Consider the following 15,125-nt stretch of genomic DNA (forward strand, 5'->3'; position numbering starts at 1 on the left):
AATTTTGTGTGGAAATCAATTCTTTGTGGAAGTCAATGTATTATGGACATTCAAGCAAGAGAAATTCCAGAGAGAAATTAACTGCCCAAGTAAGCCAGTTCCTTGTGGTGTGCATCTGTAGTCACTAAAAAAAAAAATGAGTTAACCCTTCAGGCAGCTCTTAAATATACATTAGCTATTGAGTGGAGAGAGCTAGAGAGCTGAAATCGGCCTTTAAACACAGAATTCCTTACAAAATTGATTCACGAACCAGAACAAATTCCCCTCAAATTAAATGGATGTTTTCAAAGGGCTGGTCTTCAGGGGGTTTCTGTTGGCTGTTCTAAACAGGGGTCTGGTCGTGGGAAATGTCCAATGCCCACAGACACATGGGATATTCTGGAGCTCTGGGAGTGAACAGACTCTCAGTGATGGAGAGCAAAGACCTTCCAGCCTGAGGTCAACATAGGTTATGTCTCCTGGAGCCTCTGGACAGATAAGAAACACCCATAAAGGAGTCAGAGACTCAGATGCTGGAGTGCGGTGGGGAGACAGCCTGGAAATGAAGTGCTCCGGACACTGCAAGGTGATGCATGCAAAGCCTGGCAAAGCCTATCTAAGGAGTATACAAAGGAATATTCCAAGTTCCTTGTACATTCAGATGGGAATATCATGTTGAGTCCTCACTAGCAAGAAGGCACAAAGCTCAGGTTTTGCTTCTCAGAAAAACTGCCCTGGACCTGGCTCAGCAGCAGCCTGGGCAGGGAGGCAGGCAGACCACTTGTGGCTATGAAAACTAAAAAGGAATATCGCACTTGAAATCCCCTTATACCAAGCAGGGTTGAGGGTGAGTGAACTGTAAAGATGGCTTCCTGGGAGCCCAGGTGAATTCCATGCACTGGGCAGAGCATTCGGTCCTAGGCTCTGTGTCCGAGCATTCCAGGAACAATGTACAACCACAAATAACTGCAGAGACTTAATTAAGGATCAGCTCCGTTTCTTCCTGTCTACCTGCCAGGCCAGAGATTTTAAAGTCAACTTCTGTATGTAGGAGAGAGGGTTTAGGCTTTCTGGATTGGTTGCCCAGCCACTAGGATTAGGTCACCTTCAAGTGTAAATAAGGGCTTTCATTTACATAACAGTCTTGTCCCCATGTCCATTTCCAGGTTTTGCCATTGCTCTATGGCGATGGTTATGGTTATGTTACCATTGGGGGAAGCTGGGGGAAGGACACACAGGAAATCTCTGTTCTATTTTTGCAACTTCTGAGTCTAAAATTATTTCAAAATTAGAAGTTTAAAAAAGAAAGAGCCTAATGAATCACAGTAATACAGTGGCTTTAAAAAAATGTTTTGCCAAACTGCAAGGAAACTGAAAAGCAAGGTGGGTAAAGGGGTCACAAAAACTGACCACATGCAAGGCTTGGCTCCATCCTCTTAAGGGGCAGTCAGCTCTGAACCACTCACAGAGCAGAACATAAACGCCATGCCTTGTGAGACAGTTCCTCACAATATAAGGGATATCTCTCTCTTGAGCATCAGAACAACACTGGAAGAGGACAGGTTTCACACACACACACACACACGCACACACACACCCCCCTCACCACTACCACTGCCACCCTTATCGTTGTTATTGTAGCCTCATTATCACTTTGGGATAAAAATGTATTTCTAAAATATATTTTTCAAAGCACTCTGTGTATCATCCACATAGGACACACCTAATAAACACTAGCTTACTGTTTGCCCACTGACTGAAATGACCTTCGGTGGCACTAAGAGAAGTTCCTACTTTTTAGGTTCTGACACATACTCCCAGCCACACCTATGTCCTTGGTTGTGGCACACTCCAGACAATAGACTATGAAAGAGACAGCACAGTGGAACCCCAGTGGCGCAGCTGCAAAATTGGAGAGGACTGTGCAAAATTTAACACTGAGAGGTGAATTCCACAGGATCTAAATGCTGACACAGGTGAAACATCTTACTTGTCAGTCATCAAAATGATTGCAGGATCTTGGAATCTATTTTTATTTTCCTTTTTCTTCCCCCTATTCTTTGATTATGGAATTATACCTACAGCCATTCATTCATTATATTTCATTAATTTTTACTGAGCAACTATTACATTTCAGATGCTGTGCTAAGGTCTAAAAGTTAATAAGCTAATGAAAAGAGAACTACAGAATTTTAAGATCATTGAAGATGAAAATGTCAGGGATTTACCTAATGAATATACTTAATGAATTTACATTACCAGCTTAAACTAAAATCTCATTCTCCAAACACATGCATTGTATTATTTTTCAATTTTGTAAAGTGGATATAAGAGGAAGAAAGTAAATGGATGGAAAGGGAAGGCATCTAGCAGAGAACAAACAATTTGTTTGTTTGCTCAAATTTTTCAAATTTGCTCAATTTTTCAAATTTGAGCTCAAATTTGCTCAAATTTTTCATTGCTTTATAGGCACTGTTCTGCAGGTCAATCTGCAAAGACTCAAGTGACCTATAAGTTTGTAGGTGGCTCTCTGGTTCTCTGCACCTATATAGCCAACTCATTTCTTTTGTTTTGTTTTGCTTGTTTGTTTTGTGTTAGTTTCAGGCGTACAGCAAAGTGATTCAGTTATATATACATATATATATGTATGTGTATATATATACATATATATTTTTTTTTCAGATTCTTTTCCATTATAGGTTATTGCAAGATACTGAATATAGTTCTCTGTGCTATACAGTAGGTGCTTGCTGTTTATCCACTTTATATATAGTAGCTGGTATCTGTTAATCCCAAACTCCTAATTTACCCCGCTCCCCGCTTTACCCCTTGGTAACCATAAGCTTGTTTTCTGTTTGTGAGGCTGTTTCTGTTTTGTAAGTAAGCTCTTCTGTATCATTTTTTTTAGATTCCACATATAAGTGATATCATATGGTATTTGTCTCTTTCTTTGACTTACTTCACCTTAGTATGATAATCTCTAGGTCCATTCATGTTGCTGCAAATGGTATTGTTTCATTCTTTTTATGGCTGAGTAATATTCCATTTATATATATATATATACCACATCTTGTTTATCCATTCATCTGTTGATAGACACTTAGGTCGCTTCCATGTCTTGGAAGCATTGCAAATAGTGCTGCTATGAACACTGAGGTGACGTATCTTTTCAAACTAGATATATGCCCAGGACTGGGATTGCTGGGTCATATGGTAACTCTATTTTTAGTTTTTTAAGGAGCCTACATACTGTTCTCTGTGGTAACTGCTCGTCAGCTCATTTCTTACTAGTCAAGTAGTAGCCAGAACACCCACCCAGGAGGCAATGAGCTACCCAGTGAAGCAAAGCCAGGCAGCACCTCTGACACTCAATGTGGGATTTAGATACATTCCAGCCTCCTGAAGGAAAATGACCTGGGCAACCCTGAGGGTCTACTACTTCAGAGTAGTCAAGATTATGTTACCCAAGAAACTAGGCAAAAACATAACTCTTTAGTCCCCAAAGCTTGCTGGCATAATTGTGCAGCAAGCCCTGTGGTCACCAACGAGTTAAACGTCACTCTCATTGTTCTGCGTCTACAGGTTGGTTTCCTTCAATCCATGCACTGCTGCCTCCTGTCCTCACTGGCACATTAGCTGCCCCCATTAGGCACCGAAAATAGTGTGTAAGCACTGTGCTTGGAATAAAGGTAATTAAGAGTCTGGCGGGGGCTTCCAGGTGGCGCAGTGGTTGAGAATCCACCCGCCGATGCAGGGGACACGGGTTCGTGCCCCGGTCCGGGAAGATGCCACATGCCGCGGAGCGGCTGGGCCCGTGAGCCATGGCCGCTGAGCCTGCGCGTCCAGAGCCTGTGCTCCACAACGGGAGAGGCCACAACAGTGAGAGGCCTATGTAGAGCAAAAAAAAAAAAAAAAAAGAGTCTGGCAGAGGGTTGAGGAGATAGCCATGACTTTTATTATGGGTTATTCAGCTGGGGGTAATTAAAAACAGATGATCAGAGAGGGAGAGGTTCCTTCTCTCTGGTCCTCAGAAACTTGGCATAACTGTCACGACACAGTAGGTACGTGGAGCCCTGAAGACTGAGACCCTTAACCCTTTCATAGATGGTCCATGGGACAAAATTATTAGAAAAGGGGAAACTAAATGGCCTTCCCGCTACTCTGATGCAATTCCTCATTCACGGATCTATGGTTAAACTACCAGGAAAATTAATTTCTTAAAGTGTTTAGAGAGAAATTTACCAAGAAGAAGTAATGTTAAGTTGTATTAAATAATGGGATAAAAACCAAGGCCATCAGAGTGTATAGCTGACCCTTGAACAATGCAGGGGTTGGGAGTGCCAACTCTCTACACAGTCAAAAATCTGCATACAATTTATAGTCCACCTTCCATATATATGATCCCTCGGTGTCCATGGTTCCACATCCAAGGATTCAGCTAACTGTGGATAGTGTGGTAGTGTAATATTTACTATTGAAAGAAATCCAAGTGTAAGTGGACCCATGCAGTTCAAACCCGTGTTGTTCAAGGGTCAAATGTAATTCATTCATCCTGGAATGTGATGTGATCTCATGCACCTCGTGACTCTGCTGACCCTCAGTTTTGAACACCCTTAAAGGGCAACAATATGACCACATTAGTATAGTAACACAGTGAAGATTTAGTAAGTAATTATTATTGGAATCGAGACCAAATTCAGCAACCACAGCAGACGGCTCAGGAAGATATTTCAGTTTGCGTTCATCTAAATGACCAGAAAATAATCAATATCTACTTTGTTTTGCTTTGTATAAATATTGCTTCAAAGGGTGTTCACGGGAATTCTGAGGGAAGTGATAACATTTATCCTGAAGCACTGTTTAACCCAAAATCATAAAGTTGTTTCCTGTTACCACTGTGCAGCTAGTAGATGCTGCATACCACACCACTGATGCTGCCACTCTGGTTAACTTCCAGAGTGAAGTTTATGCCTCTCATTTCTGACCGTCCTGGGAGCCGAAGATCTTACCTCTACAACATTGGTGGGATCGCGGATGTAGATACCAGAGGGTGTCATCATTTCAGTACTGGAAAGTCCCTCGGCGCCAGAAACACTGATGATCACATTGTTTCTTATTATATTCCCCTGTTCCGACCAGTCTAATTTAAGAAAAGGGGATTCACCAACATAATTAAAATGTTCTCAACTCAACGTTCTTATTTCTACTAATACACGTTATAGTTCTCATCATGCATATACGTACATGTATATATATAAACATCTAGTGTGTTCAACAAATTTAAGATATCTAACATACTGCCAGCAGGCTTGTCTATAAAATGTATGTGACTTAAATGGATGGTAACAGTTTTAAAACCAGTTTACATATTTACCATTTTCTCTTCCAGGAATAACCTCCCAAGGGATATAACTTATCTCGGGGGATGTACCTAAGAACAAAAGATCATGTTAGCTCAGCACGTTTCATGCCACCCAGGAAAATGAGAGATGCTGAAATACTATTTCTTTTTCTTGGTGTGGCTTGTCTTGATTTTGTGTTGTGTTTTTATCTATGAACCAGACAAACAGATTCATATTATGTGAACTTTTTAGTTCTAGAGTATCATGAATCAGAAGCTCATTTTAAATTAAAAAAATAATAACAAAGAGATAGATCTACCGTTTTACTTCTTAGGAAGAGTCTGACTGTCTTCGTAGTTAAATGTCACACACCCCTGTGTCAGGTCCAGCCCCATCCTTAGCTGTTTGAATTGGCCACCAGCCATCTGCATGCCCTTCTCTTCCCCTGGAAGAGCAGGAATGTCCTGGAGGAACAGGCTGGACAAGACCTGAGACCCTCACAGTCAAACCAGAGGTTTGAAATAGAAGAGAATAAAAGAGCACGGGCCATGCTACACAGAGATCAGCCACTTACGTGGTATCCACACAGAGCAACCCCACAGACCCCCTTTCTTCTAGGTCTTTAGGTGTCTGGGCTTCCCATGTCACTTCATGAGTCTGAGTGTGAAAACTCATCTTGCATGGATTGAGTACATTATCTAAAATGCACTGACAGATATTCTAATTCCATCACCTGTAATGCAGTAGATGTCAAGAGCCTCCAATTCATGATATCCAAGCACTCAAGGCCAAATTCCTCCTGCAGGTTTTCTTCCTTGCCTAGTTAATGTCTATTCCATATAATTGTTTCCTCCTAAAATAATATTGTTAGGGTACCTCCCTGAATTTCTGTTCCAGGTTTCAAAAAACTTTTCCCTTACAGCAACAAAAGTAAGAATAAGCAAAGTCAATCCTCCACGTGTTAGTCTGACTGCCCTGTAGCTGTCCTTTTCCAACCAAAAGACTTTCCTTCACCTGATGACTTCTATTGTCCTTAGCTCTTTGCCTTTTCGAGCTTGAGTTAGTTTACATGATCCATAATTTCCCACTAAACAGTTTCCCTCTCAGGGTTAGAAGCTTTCTAGTGTTTATCTTAACAGATCATTCCTAAATGAAACATACACATTTTCTCACTGATGATATCACAGAATTTATTTAAATAGACAACACTATCTAACAAGTACAGTTAGAGTCTTACTTTCTGTGAAAACCTCTGATTTGCTTTTTTATTCCAATATAACCAAAGACCCATTGTTCATTAATACATTCACTTCTTTCAACAAATATAACGCCAAATGCACTAGTTAAGGTGCTAAGTGTGAAGGGGACAATGTTCACATGAAATCTGGTGGTAAAACACATGATCAGAAACGTGATATATAATTTTTAAATCAATAAGTAATGATTGTTGGTAAAGGAGCTCAGACAGATGGACTTGCCTTGGGAGTGTGGGGGAGACACTCTTACAGGAGAAGAGTGAGTGGTATGAGCAGAAGGAAAGAGCCGTGCAAAGGCCCTGATGCAGGAGAAAGCGTGGTCTTTGGAAAGAATTAAAATAAAATAGGTCCGGGGCTTCCCTGGTGGCGCAGTGGTTGAGAGTCCGCCTGCCGATGCAGGGGACACGGGTTCGTGCCCTGGTCCGGGAAGATCCCACATGCCGCGGAGGGGCTGGGCCCCTGAGCCATGGCCGCTGGGTCTGCGTGTCTGGAGCCTGTGCTCCGCAACGGGAGAGGCCACAATGGTGAGAGGCCCACGTACCGCAAAAAAAAAAAAAAAAAAAAAAAAAGGTCCGTGCAGTTAGAGTACACAACGAGAGGACAATAGCAGGATAAGTGTACCAAGGTTAATAAAGGCAAAATCACTAAGGGAGTCTTTTAAGCCAGAGTAAGGATTTTGGATTGTATTCTAAGAGAAATAAGCAGTTTTTAAAGGGCTTTAAGGAGAGGAGTGACATGATGCAATCTGAGATTGTTAAGGATAATTCTAGGCATCACAAGGGGAATGAACTTTAGGAAACAAAAATGGATACAAGTGACCATTTAGAAGATTCTTGAAACATGGGCTTCTTCAGCAAGCCACAAGAGCAGCAAAGAACAGAATTCAACATTTCTAACTCCTTATTCAACATCCAGGTTTGACACTCCATGAGACTGCACAAAAACCTATTTATGTGACTTCGAATTATTGTTAAAATTACTGACAATAAATTTTAAAATCTCCCATTATATATTTATTAATCTGAACTGAAATGCCATCTTTAAAAATCAGTTTCCTCAGAAACAGACTCAGAGACAGAGAATAGACTTGTGGTTGACAAGGAAGGGGTGGAGGAAGGAAGGATTGGGAGTGTGGGATTAGCAGATGCAAATTATTACATATAGGATGGATAAACAACAAGGTCCTACTGTATAGCACAGGGAACTATATTCAATATCCTGTGGCAAACCATAATGGAAAAGAATATGAAAAAGAATATATATATATATATATATATATATGTATAACTGAGTCATTGCTGTACAGAAGAAATTAACACAATGTTGTAAATCGCCTATACCTCAATAAAATTTAAAAAATAAAAATAAATAAAAAATAAAAATCAGTTTCCTATTGGTAAAGCTTAGTTAGCCAATCAGTAATGACTAAATTTAAAATTAGAATTTTTAACTATGACCTATTTCTAATGACCAGAGGCTAAAGTTTTTACAAATTGGAAATTTAAATTTGGGGATGATTCCTTTTAGAAAATGATGTGTCCTCCACCAGAATGCCAAAATTAAACAAGCTTGTTTCACTTACCCACCAGCAGCGTGTGGCCTAAAATATCGTAGAACACGTTACTGTCCACCTTCAGGCCCAAGGTCCTGGACAGGCTGAGGCCTCTGCTTAAAGATCGCCACACAGTACAGCCCTGCATGTAGGAACCTCAAAAGAAAAGAGGAAGGTACAAATTAGATGGGAATCTCGAAGGTTCCTCACATGCTGTTAATCATCTCCAAAGCAAGCCAGAATATAACTAAGAACATTCTCCCACACAATATATAAAACTCAAGAAATACGGAGTTGGCAGCATAAATCAAATCAAGAAAATGGGCAGCACAGACCAAGGTACATCAAAGATACCAAAGATAAGCAGGGTGGAATCCAAGGACCACGTGTTAGTAAAGAAAACCACCTGAGAAAGAGACAGTATGGCCAAACCACAGAGGAATACGTGGCCGTCAAGATTTCCAACTGGACGTCTTCTTTGGCATCTACTCTAATCACAATATGGTGGACAGCAGCTCAAAAGATGTTAAGGACGATGTGAAGAGCACTGCTTATGGACCAGCACTGATCTCTGAAAACTGCCTCTGGCATGAGGAGAGGTAGTCATTATTTCCTGAGCTATGAAGTAATTTTTTAATTGAAGTATAGTTGATTTACAATGTTTCAGGTATATAGCAAAGTTATTGAATATAACCACCGTTGAATGCGGTGGTTTGTGAAACTGAAGGGGAAATACCCTCTACCATATTAAGAGACATTGACATTTTAGGAAAACCATTACACTGGCTCCATGGCATATTTTATGATCCCCAAATCATAAATCATGTATGTGGACTGAATCAATCAATGAATAAATATTTACTGAGTATCAACTATATATTTCAGGAATTGTGCCTTGTGCCGGAGACATAAAGATGAATAAAACTAAGTAAATTCTGAACTTGTGTATCTTGAGTCTGATGGAGGAAACTCACATTAAAATAATAAAGATGTATTATTTGGATAGTAAAATTATAAATCCTCAAAAAGGAGTTTTGTATTATTTCCAGGTAGTGAGAGAGATTATATCAATACCAAGTGTCTGAAGTATTGGAAAAATGACTTTGGATTATGTAATAATTCGACTTTTAAATTGGGACTCTCAATAAAATTCTCAACTATGATGTCCCCTAGACACAGAGCCTGTAGATTCCTCTCGACCTCAGCTCCCCCAGTACCAGATGCCCTCACATCAGTCACCAGTGAGTTAACCCATCCACACCCACTCACGTAGGAAACACTGCCTGCTGCAGACTTTTCCCGACTCCAGACCTCCACCATAACGTCACTCCATCAGAATACGCCCGCCCATCTGAACAACCAGGAAGTACTAATGCGTTTACAGAGCTATCTATTGTGGGTGGAGGTCAGGGCTCAGTAAACCTTTAAAAGCAGCTTGCGTGCAAAGATTCCAACACTCTCCAACTCCAGTAACTGGGGACAGTTGGTCATACAGGTCATGGGAGTCTGTAGGGCATGAACCAATAAAGGATTCTTTGGCAAGCATGCCAGAAGTTTCTAACCTCTGTGTTAATGGGTTTCCCCCTCCCAGGAAACACATTTGCATTTTAACAGAGACCTACAGGAGATAATGTATTAATTCAGTGGATTTCAAACTTTTGTTAAGCACCGACCCCTTTTTCAAATAAAACTTAATGTATATAAATTTTTAAAAAGTGCAGGTACTCTGAAGCAGAGGTTGAGGAGGCAGATTAAGTGAATTTTTGATGGAGGGGTTGATTATGTTCATTGATAACTCATATGTCACTACTCCCCTCACTTCTACTGGAACCGGCCCACATCAAATATTCCTCAGCCTCATAAGCACCGTGAAAGAAACAGAGAGAAGGACACAAAGATACTGATGGTCCTGATGTACTAGGGAAAGAGCCATGTGAGGAACCATCCTCCTATAGGGGCATAGAAAGAAATAAATAAGGTGGAAGAGATCTGGAAAATTAGGATAAGTAGACATTCTTGGCATGCAGATGATTTGAAATAAGAAAAAAAAAATGCTGCAGCTGTCTAGCCAGGATCTTGCTTTCAATGACCTCAAGGATTACTTTGTCATTACCTGTTGAAATCCCGGCACCTCTCAAGGCCCACCTGAACCTCCAATACGCCCTGATGTGCTTTGCCAGGCATCAACCCCCAGAGCACCACCCTATCAGGAAGGCAAAGCTTGCATATGTGGGTGTTGAGGTGCTGAGGTCTGGGGAGCATAACTGTGAAACGGAGCTGCTGTCCTCATCAGCATCTGTACCCAAGTCTGTACCCAAGTCTCTCATCTCTGTATATCAGATTGGCATTGGCATTTTGCCCTGGATGCTCCCACATCCCTCCAACTTTATCTCAGAGCCTTTATCAGTACATCTGGTCATATTCCTCTTTTCTGATTCTGATCTTTTTTACCTACTTGTTCCCACCTGCCTTGGATGTCTCCTACTTCCTTCCTATCTCTTCAGGTCTGGCCAAGATCTGCACACTCTGCCCGCTCTATATCCCCTGGAAGAGTGCCTGGTTCTCAGCCATTCTCTCCCATTTTCCCAGCAGGAGATTCCTCTTCATTAGGACATCTTCACGAAGTGCTTTCCGCTAGCCTTGATTGATGATTTACGCTATTCAATGTCAATCTGCCTGCAGTCACAAAGCCAGTAAATCGTAGTGGCAGGATTCAAAACACAGAGTTGTGTGGTTCCCTCCATATCTGTTGTACCTACAGTGACATTTCTCAAAGGGTACTCCATGGACTACTTGTTCCAGAATAAGAAGGTTTGTTAAAAATTCAGATCTTGGGGGCTTCCCTGGTGGCGCAGTGGTTGAGAGTCTGCCTGCCGATGCAGGGGACACGGGTTCGTGCCCCGGTCCGGGAAGATACCACATGCCGCGGAGCGGCTGGGCCCGTGAGCCATGGCCGCTGAGTCTGCGTGTCCGGAGCCTGTGCTCCACGACGGGAGAGGCCACAACAGTGAGAGGCCCGCGTACCACAAAAAAAAAATAAATAAAATAAAATAAATTCAGATCTCTAGGCCCACTTTATATCAGAATTTGTCTCAGCAGGGTCTCTAAGTGAGAATTTTAATAAGCTCCCCAAGTGACTTTTTAGGCATGTTAAAGTTTGAGAACCACAGATCTAGGGTATAGTTATCCATCTCTGATCCTCCCATGTCCCCACATACCACCTACCAGGACCCCCTGCATGGAGAGCCTAGAATATGGAAGAGGAAAGAAAAATGAGACGTTATGCCTGGGCCTCCTTACCTCTCAGAGCTCCCACCAGAGTCAGCGAGCTCACATGCTTACAGAAGGCTTGCCCCAAGTCCCGGAACTGCACTCCCTTCAACTGGACCCAGCTGGGCTCCTTCGGAAAAGACTGAATGATGACTCTGGCCCCCAGATCCCTGGATCCCAGCATCTTCTCACTCTTGAAATACAAACAGTTCTTCAAATCACCTGAAACACAGAACGAAGTCAAGGGGAGCAGAAGTATGTACAATATGCTTCGGGACAAATCTCCCAGTACGAAAGGCACTGTTGGCACAAAGGGCAAACCATGATTGTTTATTTCGTTTAATAATCTTACTTCCCTTTTCCTTTGATTCTCCTCTTTGGATTATTAATTAAAACATCCAATAACTAGGACATGATGTTGCCTTCACTCTATTATTTCCAGAAGCCCCCAAATCAATCACCTTAATTACTGTCACAAAGAGGATGACTAGAACCCACAAACCCAACCTAAATAGATGTTTATTTCAATCCAAAAGATCCCCCGGAGGGAGTGTGCAATCAAATGACCCTCTCGTGGTGGATAATTGTAGGGAAGAGATGTGAGCGCTGAATGTAACCACGGCTCTTTTTAGTCTTGAGATGTCCAGTGGGGCTTTCCCGATATTTTGCGGCTTTATGGTTTGGAGGCACAGCAATCATGCCACTGAAGAAATGGCAGAGGGCTCCAGAGGAGTGACTGAGCAGCCCCCCACACCACGGCCTCCTTCCCAGCAGAGACCCTAGTGAGAACAGCAAACAGCATGAACATAGCACCACACGCAACTACCAAAGTGTTGTGACCTCAGGGTCCAGAAGCTTTGTGTTGACACATGGCATTTGGTGGTGTGGACTGACCTCAGGATGGAGAAGAAATCATCTCCTGAATTAACTCTCTATTATCTAGGTTAATAAACCAAAGAAGAAATGTCACTAATACAAAATGATGGGCCATTCAACAGTCATTTGCCAGCACCCAAAGGATGAATATATAAGGTGAATAAAGAGGTGTTTTATATTTGTACACTTTGTCACAATTTTGATTATATATGACATTGATCCATAATGTTTTCCAGTGTCCAGGCCCCTTGTTATTGTATTTGGCTACCTTGTTCCCATACTTGAGCCCCACACAAAGAAGAGGTGAGTGACATATTATTTTTTTAATAAGGGTCTATGAATTTTGTTTTATTTTTAGAATTGGCTAGTAATGTTTAAAAGCTGTGGTGTAACTAGGGTTTTCTTTCCATTAGGGGACAACAGATTTATACTGGTGTAAACCTAGAAGCATGGTCTCTCTTGCAGCATGATCAAATGCCATGATCTGTACAATATGATCTGAGAATACCTGTATGAGAATTACCAAGAGAGTTTGAATAGACTGCAGGTCCCAATTCAGCAGAATTGTTAAAGTTGGCAGTCACTGGATTCTAACCCACTGGATGCAAACCTTTTTTTCAGAATGACACATTTATAAGCTAGATGACTAGAGGGGTGGGGAGTGGGATCAAGGTCCCTCTTACCCAACCACATCCCAACATTACACCCACAGGCATCTATACATAGGCATGACTCAAATCTTTAACTCCAGCCTTGACATTTCTTCCAGGCTCCAGACACTACCAGACATCTCTACTCACGTGCTGGCCTGGCATCTCAGCCCTGACATGTACAAAATTAAACCATGATCTCCACCCTCCCACCCCCAAAACCTGTTCCTCTTCCCATCTCAATAAATAGCCTCCTCATCCATCCAAAGCTCATGCCTGGGAGTCATCCTTGACACCCACACCATCCTGGACCAAAGTTGACAAATGATATCTTCACAACATGTGAAAGCCTCATAATCCACAGCCTGGGAAACCAAAACATAACCTACTAAACTAACCATCCCTGAAATAGATGTTTAATAGGTACATCAGTGTGATTCAGTGCCTGTTATTCTTCTAGAAGATAAATTGACTTTTTCAACCACTTACTTAAAGTATGTGGTAATTTCACTCAGAAAACAAACTCTAAAAGTGGGGGTGGTGGAGGGAGGGAAGAGCTTTACAGGCCTAGCCCATAAGAATGTGCTGCCTGTATCCCTGACTCTGGCATTAAACAGTTTTCCTGAGAATTTTAGAAGAGGCCTGGAATCAGTGTCAAGACTTCATTATAACCTGGAAATTTAATTCAACTCTCCAGATTTCATTATTTAACAGGAATATTCTTCCCCATAAAAATAATTACTTTCTCAGGCAGATACTTTTGTCTATCTCTTTCACAAGGGGGTTGAAGGCAGGAGGGGAAATGATGACTTATCAAGAGCATTGTGAAAACTACGGAATATTAGGAACATGCATTTGAAAGAAGTCAACCATACCACTTATCATTGGACAGTAAGAACATTCTTTTTCAACCACTGGACTTCCCAGCAAAATGCTTCTTTACCTTCTGAAGCATTGGCCCTCTGGCATGAAGCAAGGAGCTGCACCCTCTCATCAGTGAGATTTCCCTGTATGGTAACACTCCTGCTGAGGAGAACCACCATGACCTTTAAGACATGGAGCTCTCCAGCCACCCAGTTCTCTGTGGAGTTGTGAGAATACCTGAAACAAAGAAAAAGAAAATGACACATCTGAAGATATCACCCAAAATCTTTGTTGTTGTTGTTGCATTATTTTTTTAACATCTTTATTGGAGTATAACTGCTTTACAATGGTGTGTTAGTTTCTGCTTTATAACAAAGTGAATCAGTTATACATATACATATGTTCCCATATCTCTTCCCTCTTGCGTCTCCCTCCCTATCCCACCCCTCTAGGTGGTCACAAAGCACCGAGCTGATCTCCCTGTGCTATGCAGCTGCTTCCCACTAGCTATCTATTTTACATTTGGTAGTGTATATATGTCAATGCTACTCCCTCACTTCGTCCCAGCTTCCCCTTCCCCTTCCCTGTGTCCTCAAGTCCATTCTCTACGTCTGTGTCTTTATTCCTGTCCTGCCGCGAGGTTCTTCAGAACCTTTTTTTTTTTTTTAGATTCCATATATATGTGTTAGCATATGGCATTTGTCTTTCTCTTTCTGACTTACCTCGTTCTGCATGACAGACTCTAGGTCCATCCACCTCACTACAAATAACTCAATTTCGTTTCTTTTTATGGCTGAGTAATATTCCATTGTATATATGTGCCACATCTTCTTTACCCATTCATCTGTCAATGGACACTTAGGTTGCTTCCATGTCCTGGCTATTGTAAATAGAGCTGCAATGAACATTGTAGTGCATGAATCTTTTTGAATTATGGTTTTCTCTGGGTATATGCCCAGTAGTGGGATTGCTGGGTCATATGGTAGTTCTATTTTTAGTTTTTTTAAGGAACCTCCATACTGTTCTCCATAGTGGCTGTATCATTTTACATTCCCACCAACAATGCAAGAGGATTCCCTTTTCTCCACACCCTCTCCAGCATTTATTGTTTGTAGATTTTTTGATGATGGCCATTCTGACAGGTATCACTCCAAATCTTATTAGGAATAGTAAGCCACTAAATTAGCCTAATTCTCCATCTGGGGCTCTATTTCTTTAGAAAACTCAGATAAAGAAGAGTGAACTATCATCACAAGTATGCGAAAATTAGGAACTATGCTGACTATTGCACTGACCATCTACTGCAAGACGAAAGTTCTAGAGTCTTACCAGAGAA

The 15,125-nt window shown here is 41.5% G+C and overlaps 1 protein-coding gene across 1 annotated transcript in view; it reads right to left on the reverse strand.

The window, feature by feature from the left end:
- The window catches only part of PKHD1 (PKHD1 ciliary IPT domain containing fibrocystin/polyductin), a gene marked incomplete at its 3' end in the record, with an annotated part of 426,508 nt that overhangs the window by 231,085 nt on the left and 180,298 nt on the right, over positions 1–15,125 (reverse strand). The window contains exons 39-43 of the mRNA XM_081247000.1: positions 13,869–14,026; positions 11,430–11,621; positions 8,160–8,285; positions 5,354–5,410; positions 4,989–5,119 (exon numbers count right to left, since the gene is read on the reverse strand). Coding sequence (XP_081103126.1) covers positions 4,989–5,119; positions 5,354–5,410; positions 8,160–8,285; positions 11,430–11,621; positions 13,869–14,026 — 664 coding nt within the window. The remainder of the gene's footprint in view (positions 1–4,988; positions 5,120–5,353; positions 5,411–8,159; positions 8,286–11,429; positions 11,622–13,868; positions 14,027–15,125) is intronic.

This window comes from Mesoplodon bidens (genome assembly GCF_964165515.1).
Source record: "Mesoplodon bidens genome assembly, chromosome: 10".
Taxonomy (NCBI): Eukaryota; Metazoa; Chordata; class Mammalia; order Artiodactyla; family Ziphiidae; genus Mesoplodon; species Mesoplodon bidens.